This window comes from Mesoplodon densirostris, chromosome 20 (assembly GCF_025265405.1).
Source record: "Mesoplodon densirostris isolate mMesDen1 chromosome 20, mMesDen1 primary haplotype, whole genome shotgun sequence".
In the NCBI taxonomy this organism is placed as follows: domain Eukaryota; kingdom Metazoa; phylum Chordata; class Mammalia; order Artiodactyla; family Ziphiidae; genus Mesoplodon; species Mesoplodon densirostris.
Window position 1 is genome coordinate 9400707 of NC_082680.1, and position 20967 is coordinate 9421673.

Genomic DNA, 20967 nt, shown 5'->3' on the forward strand with positions numbered 1-20967 from the left:
ATTCTAAAGAACTCTGCAAAGCAAAAATGCATTCCAAGGTTGCAAAACCTTATTTGGTGCCACCCTCCTGCCCTGATCTACAGGGTGATGATTTCGTGGCTATTTATCCCACTTAACGGTGTGAACATTGAAGTGTTCTGGTGTGGAAATAGTAATGTGTCTAGTTAAACAGTGCCACTGCAAACCTTAGTGGATGAAAGTGCTACCGTGTATGTCAGGAGGGTCCACCCTAAGGGTTTCGAATAAGGAACTGTGGATTGATATGAGTTTGTGGATTTTGACTCTATGTCCATTCCCTCTGGAGAATTTCTAGAGTGTCTGAATTGCATTTTGTACTAAATGTAATCCTATCCAAAACATTTTGCAAGCTTTCTAATGAAAACCTGATGAAGCTAAAATGAAGAATTCCCCACCAAAGAGAGAACAAACCCAGCAAGACGGTCCTCCTTAATTCCACTTTAAGCCTTTAAATAACCTCATTTGAAAATGCCACCTGGGACCAGTATGAATAAGACAGGATCTGCCCTTTGTTTCTTTTCAATTAATATTTGAGTCTCATCTCTGAACTCTTCCTGCTGGTGGTACCCTTGTACCCGGTGCCCTGAATCTGTCATGTTTCTTCTTTTAAAACCTGAGTGGAGTAGCATAACCTGAGGCCCTCAGGTACCTCTTTCCCCACCTCAGCACCACCTCTGCTGCTTGTCCAGGCTTCTCATACTCCAGGCTGTCAGCATCTGTGCGGTTCCGGGGGAGGCCACGTCCTGTGAGAGCCGCTTAGCTGATTGTCTCCACATCATTTATTAAAATAAAACTGCATACTATGGAAAATGTGGTTTTAATCATTTTGAAGAAAGTTATATCGTATTGCTCTTGAGAGTATATCTGTAAGAATTTATTATAAATATTTCCTGTGATATTACTCAGAGTTTGTCTTAGATGAGACAGAAGTTATAACAAAGAGTCTTGGGATTTGTTATATTTTTTCTTATGGAAAGTTAAGTTTTCAGGAATGTTAAGTGAGTAGTTAAAGACACATCCATATCAGAAAATTATAAAGTGTAATCTTCATCTTATTTTCAAAAAAGTCCTTGTGTATGTGTGTGGAAAATACCAGCAATTAGCATATTTCCTTCTCTACTTATTTTTTTCCCTGAATATATACATGATCAATGAAGTGAAATAAGTATACAGTTTAGAGGGAACAGTATAATTTAATCAGGGTGATTTTTTAAGAACAACTTGGAGACAATTCACAATATTTGATATGAAGAACCTTAAACCTAGCATATTAATGTGAATTTTGCATTGTTTTAGTACCTTCCACAGCATGGAAGCTTTAACAGAAACGTTATCTACTAAATAAAGCAATCCTAAACATTTTCAGGTTCAAGAATGAAGACTGTCTTGCCTGTTAACAGTAAACTACACAATCGTTGCCTTAACTAATACAAATGTAAACACATGTAATTAAAAATTAATGACTGCAGAAACAAACTAAATTTATTACTATCATCTGAAGTGCTTCTTCCTGATAGTAACATTCTAAGTAGTGTGATGAAATAATATTTTTAGGGGTGTAAGTTCCTGCTCAGCCTCCTCTTGGTCATCTATCCCCAGATATCACCGAAACTTTACCTGTTAGCTTTGTTATTTTGAAATGTGGGGAAGATATCCGAGCCCTATGTATAGCAGAGGACTGTAAGAAATATACAAAATAACACGTATTCATTTATTCAACAAATAGTTCCTGAATACTTATTATGATCAAAAACTGTGCTAGGCTTAGAGTTACAAGAGTGAACAGAAGATGGATCATCATTATGCCACTGGAAGCAAACTTCTTAGAATAAGTAAGCAATGACTTTGTAAACCATAAGAAATGACCAAAGAATTGACACAACCATAAAATGATATTCATGGGGATTTTTTTTTTTTTCCTGTGCAGGTTTGTTTTCATATATTTATAGTGTGGAGGATTCAGGTAATCTGTTCAGTTTAACTGGGTAAAGTTTAAAATTATAGGAAGTAAATTTCATTTGTCAGCATTGAAAATCCTCCTTAAAAATAGAGTGGAATATTATATAAAATTTGGTAACAATCACATAAAAACATGTACAGACCTTCTGGGTCTTAAAATTTCCTCTGGGTAGTTGTTTAATAACCCAGTACACAGTGTCTTCGATGAACTCTGTGCCATTTCCTTTCACACTGACCAGCACCCTTCTCTCCCCTGAACCTTCCTCTCCTGTGACAGCGGCATGTGGTGGGAATCTGACTGGCCCGGCTGGCGTCATCCTGTCCCCCAACTACCCGCAGCCCTATCCTCCCGGGAAAGAGTGTGACTGGAGAATAAAGGTGAACCCAGACTTTGTCATCGCCTTGATATTCAAAAGGTACCGTCTCTTATGGAATACCACCTTTAAGTAGGACTTACATATTTTTTTTTACATCTTTATTGGAGTATAATTACTTTACAATGGTGTGTTAGTTTCTGCTTTATAACAAATTGAATCCATTATACATATACATATGTCCCCATATGTCTTGCCTCTTGCGTCTCCCTCCCTCCCACCCTCCCTATCCCACCCCTCTAGGTGGTCACAAAGCACTGAGCTGATCTCCCTGTGCTACACAGCTGCTTCCCACTAGCTATCTATTTTACATTTGGTAGTGTATATATGTCCATGCCATTCTCTCACTTTGTCCCAGCTTACCCTTCCCCCCCGCCCCTGTATCCACAAGTCCATTCTCTAGTAGGTCTGTGTCTTTATTCCCATCTTGCCCCTAGGTTCTTCATGACCATTTATTTTTTTAAGATTCCATATATATGTGTTAACATATGGTATTTGTTTTTCTCTTTCTGACTTACTTCACTCTATATGACAGACTTTAGGTCCATCCACCTCACTACAAATAACTCAATTTCATTTCTCTTTATGGCTGAATAATATTCCATTGTATATATGTGCTACATCTTCTTTATCCATTCATCTGTTGATGGACACTTAGGTTGCTTCCACATCCTGGCTATGGTTAATAGAGCTGCAATGAACATTTTGGTACATGACTCTTTAAATTATGATTTTCTCAGGGTATATGCCCAGTAGTGGGATTGCTGGATCGTATGGTAGTTCTATTTTTAATTTTTAAAGGAACCTCCATACTGTTCTCCATAGTGGCTCTATCAATTTACATTCCCACCAACAGTGCAAGAGGGTTCCCTTTTCTCCACACCCTCTCCAGCATTTATTGTTTGTAGATTTTTGATGATGGCCATTCTGACCGGTGTGAGATGATATCTCATTGTAGTTTCGATTTGCATTTCTCTAATGATTAATGATGTTGAGCGTTCTTCCATGTGTTTGTTGGCAATCTGTATATCTTCTTTGGAGAAATGTCTATTTAGATCTTCCGCCCATTTTTGGATTGGGTTGTTTGTTTCTTTGATATTGAGCTGCATGAGCTGCTTGTAAATTTTGGAGATTAATCCTTTGTCAATTGCTTCCTTTGCAAATATTTTCTCCCATTCTGAGGGTCATCTTTTCGTCATATATTTTCCTTTGCTGTGCAAAAGCTTTTAAGTTTCATTAGGTCCCATTTGTTTTTATCTCCATTTCTCTAGGAGGTGGGTCAAAAAGGATCTTGCTGTGATTTATGTCATAGAGTGTTCTGCCTATGTTTTCCTCTAAGAGTTTGATAGTGTCTGGCCTTACATTTAGGTCTTTAATCCATTTTGAGTTTATTTTTGTGTATGGTGTTAGGGAGTGTTCTAATTTCATTCTTTTACATGTAGCTGTCCAGTTTTCCCGGCACCACTTATTGAAGAGGCTGTCCTTTCTCCATTGTATATTCTTGCCTCCTTTATCAAAGATAAGGTGACCATATGTGTGTGGGTTTATCTTTGGGCTTTCTATCCTGTTCCATTGATCTGTATTTCTGTTTTTGTGCTAGTACCATACTGTCTTGATTACTATAGCTTTGTAATATAGTCTGAAGTCAGGGAGCCTGATTCCTCCAGCTCCATTTTTCGTTCTCAAGATTGCTTTGGCTATTTGGGGTCTTTAGTGTTTCCATACAGATTGTGAAATTTTTTGTTCATGTTCTGTGAAAAGTGCCAGTCGTACTTTGATAGGGATTACATTGAATCTGTAGATTGCTTTGGGTAGTAGAGTCATTTTCACAGTGTTGATTCTTCCAATCCAAGAACATGGTATATCTCTCCATCTCTTTGTATCATCTTAATTTCTTTCACCAGTGTCTTATAATTTTCTGCATACAGGTCTTTTGTCTCCTTAGGTAGGTTTATTCCTAGATATTTTATTCTTTTTGTTGAAATGGTAAATGGGAGTGTTTTCTTAATTTCACTTTCAGATTTTTCATCATTAGTGTATAAGAGTGCAAGAGATTTCTGTGCTTTAACTTTGTATCCTGCTACTTTACCAAATTCATTGATTAGCTCTAGTAGTTTTCTGGTAGCATCTTTAGGATTCTCTACGTATAGTATCATGTCATCTGCAAACAGTGATAGCTTTACTTCTTCTTTTCCGATTTGGATTCCTTTTATTTCTTTTTCTTCTCTGATTGCTATGGCTAAAACTTCCAAAACTATGTTAAATAATAGTGGTGAGAGTGGGCAACCTTATCTTGTTCCTGATCTTAGTGGAAATGGTTTCAGTTTTTCACCATTGAGGACGATGTTGGCTGTGGGTTTGTCATATATGGCCTTTATTACATTGAGATAAGTTCCCTCTATGCCTACTTTCTGGAGGGTTTTTGTCATAAATGGGTGTTGAATTTTGTCGAAAGCTTTCTCTGCATCTGTTGAGATGATCATATGGTTTTTCTCCTTCAGTGTGTTAATATGGTTTATCACATTGGTTGATTTGTATATATTGAAGAATCCTTGCATTCCTGGGATAAGCCCCACTTGATCATGGCATATGATCCTTTTAATGTGCTGTTGGATTCTGTTTGTATTTTGTTGAGGATTTTTGCATCTATGTTTATCAGTGATATTGGCCTGTAGTTTTCTTTCTTTGTGACATCTTTGTCTGGTTTTGGTATCAGGGTGATGGTGGCCTCGTAGAATGAGGAAGAGTTTGAGAAGGATAGGTGTTAGCTCTTCTCTAACTGTTTGCTAGAATTCGCCTGTGAAGCTCCTCTGGACTTATTTATTTATTTATTTATTTTTGTCTGCGTTGGGTCTTTGTTGCTGCGCGTGGGCTTTCTCTAGTTGCAGCGAGCGGGGGCTACTCTTCGTTGCGGGGCACAGGCTTCTCATTGCGGTGGCTTCTCTTGTTGCAGAGCATGGGCTCTAGGCACATGGGCTCAGTAGTTGTGGCTCGTGGGCTCTAGGTACATGGGCTCAGTTGTTGTGGCGCACGGGCTTAGTTGTTCCACGACATGTGGGATCTTCCCGGACCAGGGCTCGAACCTGTGTCCCCTGCACTGGCAGGCGGATTCTTTACCACTGCACCACCAGGGAAGTCCCTAATATGACTTTTAATGTCATACCTAAAGATTTCTTCATTTATCCCTTCAGGGGTCTTCAGTTTTACATCTAGCAAAGCCTGAGGTCTTGTGTCTAACAGGTACTACATCAAGCTGCATGACAAAAATGGAAATAGATTTTGGTTTTCAGCATTCTATTTGCATTAGGATACACATGATGTGGCAAGAATTGCTTTTAAATACTATCTTGCACACAGTGTGTTCCACATGAGAGGGCTTAATTTACAGAATTTTCAAAGAATAGCGATAAAGTGATATAGATATACTTAGTATAATTTCTCATTGATGTCTAATATTTCTCTTAATGCATGAGCGCTAATTCATTTCCATAGTACATCCTGTCTGACATTCCCAAAGGTAGTATTGTTATTATCATTAAGATAGTCAAGACTTGGTAGAACTCTGAAAACAAAAGTTCCCCAAATTTCATTACTGTAAAGTCTGATTTAATAAACATTAGTTCTTTTAAAAAAATGCTAACTTCTTTCTGCTACACTAAATGATGAAAGTTCAAATCATAATATAATATGATTATATTATAAATACAAATTCCATAGAACTCCACATTATAAATATATGGTATAAATAATTGAATTTTTCTAAATCCCATGATCTTTTCCAAATTCACATTTTGATTTTTGAACTAAATGAAGTGGTTTTTTAAAAGAGAAGTCGTTCTATATACTGTCCTATTGGTCTCTTAGCTCCCCAAGGCAAAGTGGTCTGATTAGATTTATTTATCTGTCAGTTGGACAAGTTTCTTTTCTTGAGATGTTTGCATCAATATTTCAGGCCTGGTTTTGCTTATCTTCCTTCACTTTCTCCTCCTGATGAGATATGAGTCAGTATAATTTTAAACCTCTGTGATTCTGAATTTTAAGTAGTTTAATAAGCCATCATTTCCTGAATTTACTCAAGCTGCTATAAATTTACCAAATGATGAATACCTTATTATGCCACTCAGCTATTATACAAAAGCTGTGAACGTTTTCTGGTTATATTTTTGAATATCTTTATGGGTTTTGTTAATGCTGAATTCTAGTAGCGCCTTCTTTAAAACCAGGAGACACCTCTGCTACCAGGAGATTAAAAGTAAATTAACAATTAAAAGCCTTTTAGAGAACACAGAGCCTTTTTGTAGGAGTTTCCTACCTTCCCTTGGGTCACGGTGACTCATTATCAAGGTCCCCAAAGTGCAATTCATAATAATATATAATATATAAGGCAGTTTTACCCAAGAAGTTTTCTCACTTAATTTTGTGCACTTCCCTGGAAGAAGGTTGACCTAGAAAATCTTCAAGTTTTCTTCCGACTCTAAGAGTTTGGAATCATTAGCTGACCCGGTGTCACAGAAAATCACATACCTGTGACAGGTTCTAAGGAATGGACAACTTGTGTGTGCTCAGGTGGTAGTTTTCCTGGGACCTAAGCTCCTAGATCTACTTAGTAGAAATTAGGAGGAAGCCAGAAGTACCAGATGGGAACAAGGATGCTCAAGGACCCAGTCAAAGAAGCTGGTGTTGATACAGGCTTCCCAGGATGCACTGTTTAAAGAGTGTGACTGCAGTCAGGTGTGGAGAGGGGAGGGGAGCCCGGCATTACTAACAAGGAAGGCAAAGAATGACATGACCTGGAGCACATATGAGCTTCAAGGCTCACCCTGGTACTCGGGGGGTCTTCAGAGAGGAGTGTTTTATCACAGGCTTCTATAGACTGTGGGGCTGATGCGACTCACACATTGGAACTCAAATTAAATTTGGTTTAAAAGCATGGCCAGACTTCGGCCTATTATTGGGGCTTGTAGATCTGTGCATCTGGTATAGGTAGAAATAAGACAGGGTTTAACCAAAGGAACTGTCATTAATTGTAAATATCACTTCAGACTTCTATGTGTGTGCGACAGCACATCCAAAAGGAGAGGGTAGTTAGAATATGTTTGTTTGTGCCTGATCGTACTTCCCTGTTCAAAAATAATCTATCGTAATAATTAGTTATGCCAATTATCAGGGGTACAGCATGACCAGAGTCTAATAACATCCTTGTAAACTATTCCAAATAAAATTGTTATTCCAACCAAATTCTGTTTGGTTGATGCAGTTCCTCTTGGCCTCCTTACTCACTCTTTAGTCACTCCAGTCTTTTACTTTTTCTTCATTTCTGACTTCAGGGAACTTCTCAGATAAACAGACTCTGAAACCTCTGACAAATTCCTTGAATAGATGTGTTCAGGACCTCACATGGGAGCGAGGGCACCTTGACAGGAAATGGGACAGTGCGATGCAGGTCCAGATGTCATGCTAACGTCGGGTCCTTGGTGGTCCCCCGTGCTACATCCTTCAGAATGCAGCGGGCAGCTTCTGGAAAGACCTTGGGTTCACGTTTTATCCCTTGAATATCCAGATAAACTAAAGCCACTTAAACAACAGCACATGTTCGTGATTATAAAACCTCCTGACTCTCTCCATCCCTGTATACAAATATGCTGTCAAGGGAAAGGAAAGCGAGTGGAAGCCGCATGGATCAGTCCACGTTGAAGACCCCAGAGGCCCTGATTTAGAGATGAAGGGACAGAGGGGGGCAACTCAGAATGGGTTCCATCACTACCTCTGTCTAGTGTTTGTTTATTCGGATCCCACTGAGGTCTTGGACATGTAAACGAAGTCCAGTCTGTCACGTGAGAGGAGGTGTATTTTTAAAGTTCCCAGACGATCACCATCCTTCTCATCATAAATGGTAGAGACATGTAAAGCTGCGTCCACTTGAGAGCTTTGGGCTCTAGTTGTTAGACTTTGGAAATTATTAGGGTATTTACATAAGGAGAGACAGAGACAGAGAGAGAAATAGAGTGGGAAGGAGCGGGAGGGAGAGGGCAAGAGAAAATTGGAATATCCAATCGAGGTGAAATGATGTGAAACAGTTGACTTCCATACTTTGTACCATTGTAGGGACTGCTATTATTGGCCAAATTATCTAAGCAAATAGAAGCAATTACAATTTTAAAAGTAAAATCAAACAAAAATAGAATTGTCAGTAACATCAAGGATATATATTATTAAAACTAAAAATATTCACATAAAAATCAAATACCAGTGGGAATGCATCCCTTCTGAACCCTGTTCTTTCAAACTGCATTTCACTAGAAATATCATGGTTATAGGGAAGAGATACTATTATCTATGTTATAAGGATTCATTTTCTTTCAGATTATCTTCAAAATCATACTGTATTGAAGATGTTGGTGATTGTATAAAATACTAATAGTATTTGTTATACTTGTTATTTATTGCCACTTTGATTATTATTATATTTAACTTTTGGATTGTCCTAATTTTTTAAAATTATTTTACAAAGGCAAATAAAATCACTGTGTGCTTTCAGAGACTTTATAGTCTGGAAGATAAGAGACACATATAGTAGGTGCATAATCTAATTAATATTCTTTCCTTTTAGTTTCAACATGGAGCCCAGCTATGATTTCCTACATATCTATGAAGGAGAGGATTCCAACAGCCCTCTCATTGGAAGTTTTCAGGGCTCTCAAGCCCCAGAAAGAATTGAGAGTAGTGGAAATAGTCTCTTTCTGGCATTTCGAAGTGATGCTTCTGTGGGCTTGTCGGGGTTCGCCATTGAATTTAAAGGTACTGTGACCAGCTTAACTTGTGAGGAAAGTGACTTGTATTGAGATTGATTTAATCATGAGCATTTATTTATAAAGTCTTGCCTATCTGTTTAATGCATAAAATTCTGACATCTCTCTCAATCTTCTGGGGAACAGGGTCGATCTCGCCAGTGGAGAAGCAATTTCCAACATGCATTCTACCTTAGCTGAAAGAAAAGAAAATGAGGGAGGGAGATTTCTTTTTCCAAATTCATAGCCATTTAAAGCTAAATTATGATTTGTGCAATAAATAATTTGAGTATTTAAGAATTATTTTAATATGTGTATTACTATCTTAATTTGTTTCTTCAGGATGACTCAAATTAAGTACATAAATAGCTTAGTTTGTTTTTTGTTTTTTGGGGTTTTTTTGGCTTGCAGGATCTTAGCTCCCCAAGCAAGGAATGAATCCGAGCCCTCAACAGTGAAAGCATGGAGTCCTAACCACTCGACTGCCAAGGAATTCCCGATAAATAGCTTAGTTTTATCTCAATATTTTTCAAGATGTAAAATATCGATTGCCATTTCCCTGTCCTGACCACCCATGGTGGTTGGTTTGATGGGGAGCAAGCACTGATCCTGGTCAGAGCTTTCTTCTTTGGTCACCTCATGAGTGACTCCCACTTCTTTGGGATCCACCACCCCCTGTCACTAGCATCCAGAGAAAACAAACAGACAGACTCACAAACAAAGATCACCCCAACCTAAGCATTTTGCTGTTGGGTTCATGAAAATAAATATATATTTTTTTCAAATCTGTTTCTCATGTGAACAAGGAAAACACGGGGTATATTACAAAGAATCAGAGAAAAGGATTTATCAAAATATTAATTGACGGGCCTCCCTGGTGGCGCAAGTGGTTGAGAGTCCGCCTGCCGATGCAGGGGATATGGGTTCGTGCCCCGGTCTGGGAGGATCCCATATGCCGCGGAGCGGCTGGGCCCGTGAGCCATGGCCGCTGAGCCTGCGCGTCCGGAGCCTGCGCGTCCGGAGCCTGTGCTCCGCAACGGGGGAGGCCACAACAGTGAGAGGCCCGCATACCGCCAAAAAAAAAAAAAAAATATATATATATATATATATATATATATATATTAATTGACAGTAGTGAGTGCTTTATAAAAAATAATGAAAATATATACATTTATTTAAACTTTTGAGTTAGTTATTAGTTACTAGAATTATAAAATAAAATATAGGGTATGTCTCATCTATGTTATCCCTTTAATGGACTTGTATTTCTTGATATGGTTTTTAAGTAGGAAATTAACCTACTTCCTCAAAAACACCGAAATCTACAAATTTACTGATCTTTAGTACAATATACAATTTAAAAAAATTTAAACAATTCAACAATTGAAGGAGTTGCTGTGCTTTTTGGATGGGATCCATTAATGTTCACAAATAATTAACAGCAGTACTTTTAAGTATTTGCCATATCATTAGACAGATTCTATATTAATAAGAACTCATTGAAGTGCATGTCACCATGACAACGCCCATTCTGTAATGAGTAAAAAATCACACGTTTCATCTAAATATAAGACTGTAAGGAATGGGAGAGAATATTTTCAAATGATGAGACCAACATGGGGTTAACATCTAAAATATATAAACAGCTCATACAACTCAATATCAAGAAAGCAAACAATGCAATAAAAAATGGACAGAAGACCTAAAGAGGCATTTTTTCCAAAAAGAAAGACATACAGGTGTCTAACAGGCACATGAGAAGATTTTCAGCATTGTTAATTGTTAGAGAAATGCAAATCCAAACAACAATGAGGTATAACATCACTCTGGTCAGAATGGCCATCATGAAGAAGTCTACAAATAACAAAGGTTGGCGAGGGTATAGAGAAAAGGGAACCCTCCTACACTGTTGGTGGGAATGTAAATTGGTGCAGCCACTATGGAGAACAGTATGGAGGGTCCTCAAAAAGCTAAAACTAGAGTTGCCATATGAGCCAGCAATGGACTACTACTCAACCATAAAAAAGAATTAAATTCTGCCATTTGCAGAAACATGAACGGACCTAGAAAAATTATGCTTAGTGAAATAAGTCAGACAGTGAAAGACAGATATTGTATAATATCACTTGTATGTGGAATCTAAAAATAATGCAAGTGAATGTATACACAAAACAAAAACAGACTCACAAAGTTATAGAAAACAAACTTATAGTTACCAAAGGGGAGAAGGAAGTGGGGAGGGACAAATTAGGGGTATGGGATTAACAGATACAAACTACTATGTATAAAATAGATAACAACAAGGATATTTTCTATAGCCCAGGGAATTACAGCCATTATCTTGTAATAACTTATAATGGAGTATAATCTTTAAAAATACTAAATCACTATGCTGTACAACTGTGACTAATATAATATTGTAAATCAATTCTACTTCAATGAAAAAAAAAAAGACTGTACATCTGTCATCACCTTGTATTCCCCAGGGCTTCCTAGGGTAAGAGAATCTGCAGATGAGTGAGTAAATGCAGTAGAACTTGTGTCCCTCATGATAGGGGTACAGGGCTGCCTCTTTGGTCTGTTTCTTTGGGGACCAGCAGAGCCTTCTAAATGGGCGCTAGAGCTCTCATGCTTTAAAAGTTCTCCAGTGGAGCCTGTGAAAAAAAAAATCATCAGAAAACAAGGAAGGACACAGCAATGATACAGCATCCAGCAAGTACAAGGACCCATACGGTGAGGGAAGCAGGGAGAGGACCCAGCTCTTGGGCTTGACCAGAAAGAGCCACGGGGCAGTCCTGCCGAGTGACCCCAGGGACCTGGCGGCTTCGGCACAGGCATGCTGGGAGGCGTCCATAAGTGGAACCGACAGGAACCAGGGCAGAGCACACTGTGTAATGAAGTCATCTCATTTGGAAATGTGACAACTTGTAAGCAAAAAGCGTGCCATGAGTTATCACCAAACATCCTGAACTGACAACTGAGTAAATGCAAGTAAAAGCTTCGATGCAGTGCATTTGGAGAAATGAAGAAAAACTGGCCATCAGAGGTCTCAATTTGCAACACAGAGCAGAAAATCATGGGAGTGGTATTTAACCAAACAGTACACTAAACCAATAGACACTTATAACAAAAAGTGATAAAAAAGGCTGACCAGGCAACAGGCATGTGTTTTTTCTCCATCATTTTTTAAAATATAATTTTAGTTATTGTATTTTTTATTTTTGGCTATGTTGGGTCTTTGTTGCTGTGCGCGGGCTTTCTCTAGTTGTGGCGAGCGGGGGCTACTCTACATTGCAGTGTGCAGGCTTCTCAGTGCGGTGGCTTCTTGTTGCAGAGCATGGGCTCTAGGCGCACGGGCTTCAGTAGTTGTGGTTCGTGGGCTCTAGAGCGCAGGCTCAGTAGTTGTGGTGCACGGGCTTCAGTAGTTGTGGTTCGTGGGCTCTAGAGCGCAGGCTCAGTAGTTGTGGTGCACGGGCTTCAGTAGTTGTGGTTCATGGGCTTTAGAACACAGGCTCAGTAGTTGTGGTGTACGGGCTTAGTTGCTCTGCAGCATGTGGGATCTTCCCAGACCAGGGCTCGAACCCGTGTCCCCTGCATTGGCAGGCTGATTCTTAACCTCTGCGCCACCAGGGAAGCCCTTTCTCCATCATTTTATAGGAGAAAAATATATGCCCTAGACCAGTGCTTGTATTTATTAGACACTCAATACATTCTGTTGGATGACAGAGTAAACGACATCCGATGGAAGGACTGTTCTCATGCCCACAGTTTTATTTATTCGTCCCTTATTTGCTTAAAATAAACAGTCTGTGTTCTCTATGGGATCTAAGGCAGTGTTAAAGAATTATCAGAATATCCCCTACTCCTTGAAATTTCCAAATTGGTTTTCAGTAAAGTGATTAGAGAGTGTTGGTCCCAACACTGTACACAACTATTGCTGTGAGTCTCTAACCAGAGCAAAACTAGAGGACCTGGAGGGGTTTCCACAATTGATATATATGATATAATATATTCATGATATATATGATAATTAATATATTATACAAGGCATATGATACATATGATGTATGATAAATACATTACAGATGGTATATAATATATGATGTATGATATATATGATAATATAGCATGTCTGATACACGTGATAGTATAATGTTTATATATTTATGTTGCACTTTAACCAAAGTATGTAAATAAAATATTCTAATAGCCGGTTATAATAATTAGGCCAACAGTTGCCAGAGAGATCTCTGTTTGGCTGATGTTGACACATAGGTCATTAAAAATATAATGAGAGATATTGAATAAATACAGTTAAACAGGCCTCTTCTCCGTCCTGCAGGACATCACAAAGTTTGTGCTTTTCCCTCTTCCACTGTTTGTTATCCATTCCTAAGAGGATGTAGGATGTAGTTTTCAGAGCTCATTGCATCTTTACTCTTTACCGGCTCACCTGCCTCAATCTCCCAGGAGCATCTTCTTCCTAACACTACTGTGTGGATTTACTCATTGGCCATAAGTAGACACTCAGGAAGGGAAAATGCTTAAAAAGGAACATAATCCACGTTGATCACAACCCCCAAAAAGGTAAAATGCAGGCTTCCATTTATACTTTCCAGAGATTTTTTTATGTGTTTGCTTAACCCTGGGGCAAAGATTGTCAAGCCAAATAGAAAGAACTGAAACATATTTATTTTATCCATTCAAGTTACCCTTGAGCCTATATTGATATTAATAACCCCATTCATGAATAACACATTCATGACAAGTAGCATTTTCTTAACTTTAGGCCAAAAACATGAAGAAAAACATTTCAGTATAACATCTATATTGATCCCTTGAAGATCTGTAAAATTCAATTCAGAGCCTTCTGACGTTACAAGGGGCTTTGCTGATGGAGTGAAGGACGTTGACAAGCACAAACAGAAAGCAATTCAAATGATGGAATTGCACACAACAGAAGGAGATATAGATACATGATTTAGAGACATTTGGAAGGTCTGCTGAAATATGACATTTACAATGTTAATGCTACCAGGACATAAGTGGCACTACCCACACAGCTACAGGACTGTGAGAAAGAAAGAAGAGAGCTTTGTATTTATATCTGGGAAAAGAGGCTTTTAGCAGAGGGCTCCTTTAGTGGCCCCCACAGCTGGACAGATCTCTGCAGTGCGTTTTTGTGAAAGTTATTTAACCGCTCTTGAGCTTCAGATTCTCAAAATGTAGAATGGGGCCACAGATCATCCTCACGTTGCAGAGGTGGAGTGAAGATTTGAATGAAAAACATGCAGTGTACCCATCTCAGCGCCTGATACGTAACATGCCCTCAATTCCTTTGAGCAGTTATTAGAATTAGAATAGAACTGTGTTGAGCAATCATTACATCCCAGACACAGGGCTTGACCCTTATGGATCAGGAAATGTGCTTTCCAGCTAACTGTGGCTTCACTGACTTAGTGAGAGTGGTAAAAGGTCAGAACTTCTTTCCATGATTATCTCACCAGCATGAGAAATCACTCTTAATTTACATGAATTAAATCAATTCCTTTTGAGAAGCCCAATTCTCCCATCTCTTCCTAAAATGTGCTGTGATTTCATGAATTAAGTACAAAAGTCAGGATATCAACCTCAACAACAATTCTGTAGTGAATTGTCATTTGAAAAATAAGAAATAATTTTATTGAAAGGAGTTTTTTCTATTTTTCTATGATAATTATTAACTTGAACATTAATTGACAACTTGGTCAATTAGTCAATCAATTTTTTTGAGCATATTTTATATGCTGGACACTGTTCTAGGTACTAAAAATATAAACAACCGACAACAAAAAATAAAATTCCTGCCCTCATGGAGTTTACATTCATGTCTTCCCCAGAGAAACCACGGGAAGCCTGTTTTGACCCTGGAAACATAATGAATGGGACAAGGATTGGGACGGACTTCAAACTTGGCTCAACTGTCACGTACCAGTGTGACTCTGGCTACAAGATCGCTGACCCATCTTCCATCACGTGTGTGATCGGAGCAGATGGAAAACCCGCCTGGAACCGGGTCTTGCCCTCCTGCAATGGTACGTATGGAACCGGTGTTTCCTTCAGGGATAACTTCCCTCTGGAATTTGGACTCTCGTTTTGGAGACAGTTTGCACTTCAGTCCTGTATCCCCTCATCACTGGTGGGGAAACCCTGCAGAGCAACGTGGGATAAGAACTTGACCTTCCTTGGTCATTTAATTTACCCAGTGGATTAGCCATTCTCACAGCTTTCTGGAAGGGGAGATATTTTTCTCTCACTTAGATCGTTTGGCATTTCTAACTGCTGTTTTTGTGTATGAGAGATGCGAATTACCAGTCTCTAGGTGGCCTCTGTCTCTCTGCTTCTGTCTCTGTCTCTGTCTGTCTCCCTCTTGCTCTCTGTCTTTCTCTGTTTCTCTGCCTTTCTCTGTGTGTGTGTGTGTGTGTGTGTGTGTGTATCTCCCTCTGTCTGTGTCTCTGTCTGTCTCTCTGTCTCTGCCTCTCTCTCTCTACATATATACACATACATATACATATATTACATATATAAGGATGTGTCATTTCCCCACAAATACCAACAGTTTGTAATTCCTCATGTACATTAAATTAATAAAAGCACCTATTAGAGGGTAAGGTCAACCTTCAAGAACAGGCAGTGCCATCCTACAGTGACAGAAGTCAGGTTGCAGTTACCCTTGTGGGGGTGTGCTGAGAGGAGGGGTCTGAACACAGACTTCTGGGCCATCCTCCAGGTTCTGTGTCTGGTGGGTAGCTTCCACAGACAAAACTCCAGACTGTGTAATACACCTTAAAAAGGAGACAGTAAAATCCTGAGTTTTGTGACAGAAAAATTGATTCCAAGGTTACTTTAGGATGAACTCAAAGACCGGTTTAGTTAGATACACTGAACTGATGAAATAAACATCTTTTCCTTAGGATGGCTCTGATGCTTCTTGTAACTTCCAACCAAAGTGGTGCTTCAGAAAATTAGTATGTGAAAAATCCGAGCAAACAACACAGGTGAACAGACCTGACGCCCTGGGTTGCTCTGGCATGTCTGTGTTTCTGGGTTTGTCTTATGACCCTGAGAGCTTTTCTGTTCAGGAACCCAGTCCTCCAGCACTGCAGTACTCAAGGTTGGCGCAGACAGCGAACTTCACACACGTTTTCAGAGGAAATGAATAAATCAGGGAATAGCCAAAACAATTTCCAGTGAAAATTGAAATCTTCCTAGTCTTACATATTTTATCCTCTAGCAGTAAACTCAGAGAAATAATTATCGCTGCTTCTCGGATTCCAGGAGGTTCGTGTGAGGGGAGAATGGTGAAGGGCCCACGTGGCTGTGTGGGGCATCCAGATGATGACTTTGTGTCTGTGTAAACGTTACAGTAAGCTTTGAGTCAGCGGCATCACAGCGCTCCTCTCTGGGGGTTAGAAGAGTGTCCTCGTACGTTCACTAGAGTCACCTCAAAATGGCATCCTTAGAAGTGTGCACTGTATTAAATTCAAACATACTTTGAACTTATGGGGGATGATGATAAATTCTTTAGCCATAGGCTAAATGAGAAAACTGAGGTCACATTTAGGCAATAGATAAATAATCTAATTTTAAATTAGAGATTTTTTTTCCGTATCTGAAGACCCGTGAACTCAAGCACAGTTTCTGTTAACCAATCATCACATTTATGTGCATAAAACATACAACACTGATTTTTCCTTAAGTTATTTATTTCAATTTAAATAAAGCTAAAAATTCTAAATCATTAAACAGAAATGTCCTCTCCCATAGTTTATTTTGGATATCTCAAGGAGAACAGCACATCTTGTGCTGAATTAATGCCTGTGGATCACTCAGATCACCAGTTAAACTAAGCGAATGTTGCTATATTTTAAACGTTCATATATTAAGGGATGTATTTTGGGCTAGTTTGTTTTAAATTCATGATATAACTTTTCTTTCTATTGCCTACATTTTTTTGTTCATTGAGGTTTCCTATTGAATTAGAAGAGAAATGGAAACAGCCTGGAGTTTCTTTCATGGGTCAGAGTGGCTTTTATTTACTTATGTTGTTTTTGGTTTACATTCAAATTTGATTGTATTTTGTTGCCTTTATATATGAGACATATACTCCAGTTAACCAAATGTATGAGTCAGTTTCTTGTTACCATCTGCAATGAATACTGTTGCAGATCTTTTTTCATTTAGGAAATGATCTGTTTAATACATTAATTACCAAAGAATAACAGCATATTTGTTTTCCTTCTCTTATCACATTAATATAAAAGAATTTCTAACATGAGAAAGACCATGCCTGTTTCTCAGGTTAACACAGTAACATGGACAGAGTAATTGTTAAGAATTAAATGAAAATTCTCTACATATTTTTCTCAATTTCACAAATGTTTGGTTGTGTTTGAAGTATGTTATGCAGTTTGTGTGCTTATCTTTAAATCTGGAGAAAAATGTATAAGCGTAGCGCAATTTATCAAGGTAGCAGAGGACCTAAAATGCCATGTTTGTTTTCTTTCATTTTATCCTTTTTATTTTTTAGTGTTTTCTATTATCATAAAGTAATGATCTTTCATCCTACCCATTAAAGAAATAAATTTTTGTGGTTATACTTGAACAAATATATCAGAAGATATAAGATTTCTGTTTGATAAGATTTCTGTTTGATCATTTGGGCATCAAAATATTAGCTCAGTGAAGATTCATTTCCACTTTTCATTTATGCTTGTTGTTTAAACTTTGAAATAGATAAACTTTTTAATAGAAAAGGGATATTTGCAAAATGATGTGCTTAAGTTTTATATGTCTAAAAGAAAATAGATTTCCATTCTTCATTTGTACTTATTTTTAAAAATTTGAACTTTTGAGTGTTTAAGAAAAATTATAGTTCTGAAATAACCTGGTTGAATTTATATGGCTAATTTTCTTAAAATTAAGTGATATATCTAAACTGGTGGAATGAGGCTCCCAGCATTTCACTGAAAACCTTGAGCTTTGAAATTTAACTTACAGCAATTTCCTGTATCTAAAAGTGAAAAATTTTTTTTTCTATTTAAGATTGTAAAAAAAACCATGGTAAGTGTTTTAGGGTGATAAAATTATTCTGAGTTAAGACATCAGCGTGAAGGCTGCTCTTAGCTTAGTTAAGGGAAATCTCTACTAGTTGATCATAAATAGATGATAACTGTCAGGTATTTAAGCTGTCTTCCTTTGACTTTTAGAGTATGACTTCAGTTTTCCAGCTGCGTAAAGCTGGACCTGGGAAGTCTCCTGCCAAATCATCAATGAGGTGCTTTGACATGAGCCTCAGAGTTCTGAGCAGCTTTATTAATCCTGGAGGAAGTCCCGTCCATCAATTAGGACTTAACAACGTGCTACTTAACACTCAAAAGATTTGACACGTTATCCCCGATTGCTATCCTTTTTAATGCTTGAAAACTGTCACATTAAGAAGAAGTAAGCTATAGAAATATAAACTTTCTCAAATACTGAAAAATAATTCTGAATTCAGATTAGAGAAGGTGTATCTAGGATAAGAAGGCATGCAGTCAGGCCACAAAGGGCACAGCTGAGGTGCAGTTGGCGTCACTTCAGTGGATAAATAGTGTCCTAAGTAGATGAGCAGACGTGGACCTCTTTTTAAGTAAAAATATGAGGAATTGAAGTATTTTCAGTTTAATCCCGAAACTGGGATTTAGTTGAAAGTCTATTTTAAGATGTTTAACAATAGTATTTTGAATATCCAGGCTACAGTATTTTTCTATTTTCTCAGCAAGAGCAATGCTGAGAGTAACAAGATGATCAGAGGGAAAATAAACACACACACACATACTCGCTCTCTCTCTGAACTGTTCATATAGCACCTCATCAATGTACCTGCCCTGACTGTAGTTTTAGGTTCCTTCAGCTTTCAATGGAACTTATAGGAAGAGACCCCACACCCACTAGTAACTATACATGTCACTCTTGAGCTGAATCTACGATGAAAACACAACAAGAACTAAAAGTAAACATTACTTTTTTTTAGTCCCATAGTAATATAAAGACAATAGAAAACTGAAATAATCTTTGTATCTCTTAAGTTAATATGATGGTTGATATCAACCAGAAAGTTCTGGTAGGCTTTTGATGTATTGATAACTTAAGAATTTTTCTTTATCGGACCTGTTTTTATTATCATGACAACTGTTTTCATTATTATTTTAGCATGTCTGAGAACGCCCTTAAAAATAATATTAGGTCTTCCTCTTAAGTTGAAGTACTTTTATTCTCACCTGGTCAGTCTTTGTTTTTCTTTTTATTTTACTTTTGATAGCAATGTAAGATCAGATTTTAACTGTGATATTTTGTTAAGTTTTCGAATAATCATGCTCATTGGTTCAGTGCTTTCATTTTTAGGTCACTTGTCACTTGCCATGTGGTTACGCACAGCATGTAATTCTCCGTTGGTCTGTTTCAGCCCCCTGTGGAGGCCAGTACACTGGATCAGAAGGAGTGGTCTTGTCACCCAACTACCCTCACAATTATACAGCTGGTCAGATCTGCCTCTATTCCATAACGGTACCAAAGGAATTTGGTAAGATTTTCTTCTTATTTTTAATTCACCATCATATCTCTTTCGGTGTTAATATTTCCATCATTTTATAAACAAATATCCCAGCTCTTGGTATAATAAAATAATATAAAAGGAGATGACTGAAAGTAACAGGTTTTCCAAACATGTCTTATACAAGATCCACTACAATTCTTTTATCAGTGTGATATAAAATTCTTCAATTTCCTTCTCGGATTCTGATCCAGAATAATCAGAGAGAATAAATTTGCCTTTGTTCTTATTTTTGTTAGAAAAAAGCATTTCTCCTTTGGTTGTTTAGTGTGTAGAGGAGGATTGCAGCCTCACATGTGAGCCAGGGGAACACTGATCAGCCTGTGTGGTATTGGCAACACATATTTGGTTATTGATTATCCTGGAAATCACTGGATCAGTGAACACACCTTTGAGTGACAGGAGATGTAAAAGCAGGCAGAGTCCTATCTGACCCCTCCAAACCTGGCATCCTGGTTTCCCTCCTAAACTTTGCTTCCAACCTGAGCCAGTTTTCTGGGGTGGCTTCATTTCTAGAAGATCCTTCTCTGGTGGTTTCCTGGTGATTTACTCAACACCGGATCCCCACATCTTCCCTCTCACTCTTGACCAGGAAAATATTTTTGTGTTAGATTCTTTCCTGGAGTCAACCAGATAGTAGCTTTTATAATTTTATGGAATAGTTCCTTTTTCCCAACAGTAAAGTTTAGAACCCAGCATAGTCAAGGTTTTTTTCTATATACTCAAAATAGCAGCCATCCACTCATAGAAATAAAACAGATAAAAATTCTAAGGTTAGATTCTGTTTGAGGGAAAACATTTTAAAAATACAATTATATGACAAGAAAGTTAATTTCTGCTTAAGAAACTTGCATATGGGAGACAAATGATTTCTATGAACTTCTGTTATATTAATCACAGGCTTCTTAAAATCAAATGAAAACCTCCCCCCAGGCACTTATTTCAGCATTTGGTATTTTAGATCACGGGCTCTTCATGAACTGTGCGACGCAACTTGCTTAGTCTCTTAAGCCAAATCGTTTAGCTTCTACTTTCCGCCAGTTCTCAAGGATAGTTGAGTTTTCAGGCAAGGCTTTCCTTGTATCATCTTGCCATGATAAGACGAGCATGTGCCTGGGACTTGGAGAGTGATGGATGTGAACACGGAAACCAAGGCAGAGGCAGAGGGACCAGCTTCCCAAAAGGCAGAGAGTGG

General features: G+C 38.1%; 1 protein-coding gene across 1 annotated transcript in view; it reads left to right on the forward strand.

The window, feature by feature from the left end:
* The window catches only part of CSMD1 (CUB and Sushi multiple domains 1), a 1461432-nt gene that overhangs the window by 1243449 nt on the left and 197016 nt on the right, over positions 1-20967 (forward strand). Inside the window, exons 30-33 of the mRNA XM_060085850.1 lie at positions 2255-2393; positions 8962-9149; positions 15019-15213; positions 19626-19742. Coding sequence (XP_059941833.1) covers positions 2255-2393; positions 8962-9149; positions 15019-15213; positions 19626-19742 — 639 coding nt within the window. The remainder of the gene's footprint in view (positions 1-2254; positions 2394-8961; positions 9150-15018; positions 15214-19625; positions 19743-20967) is intronic.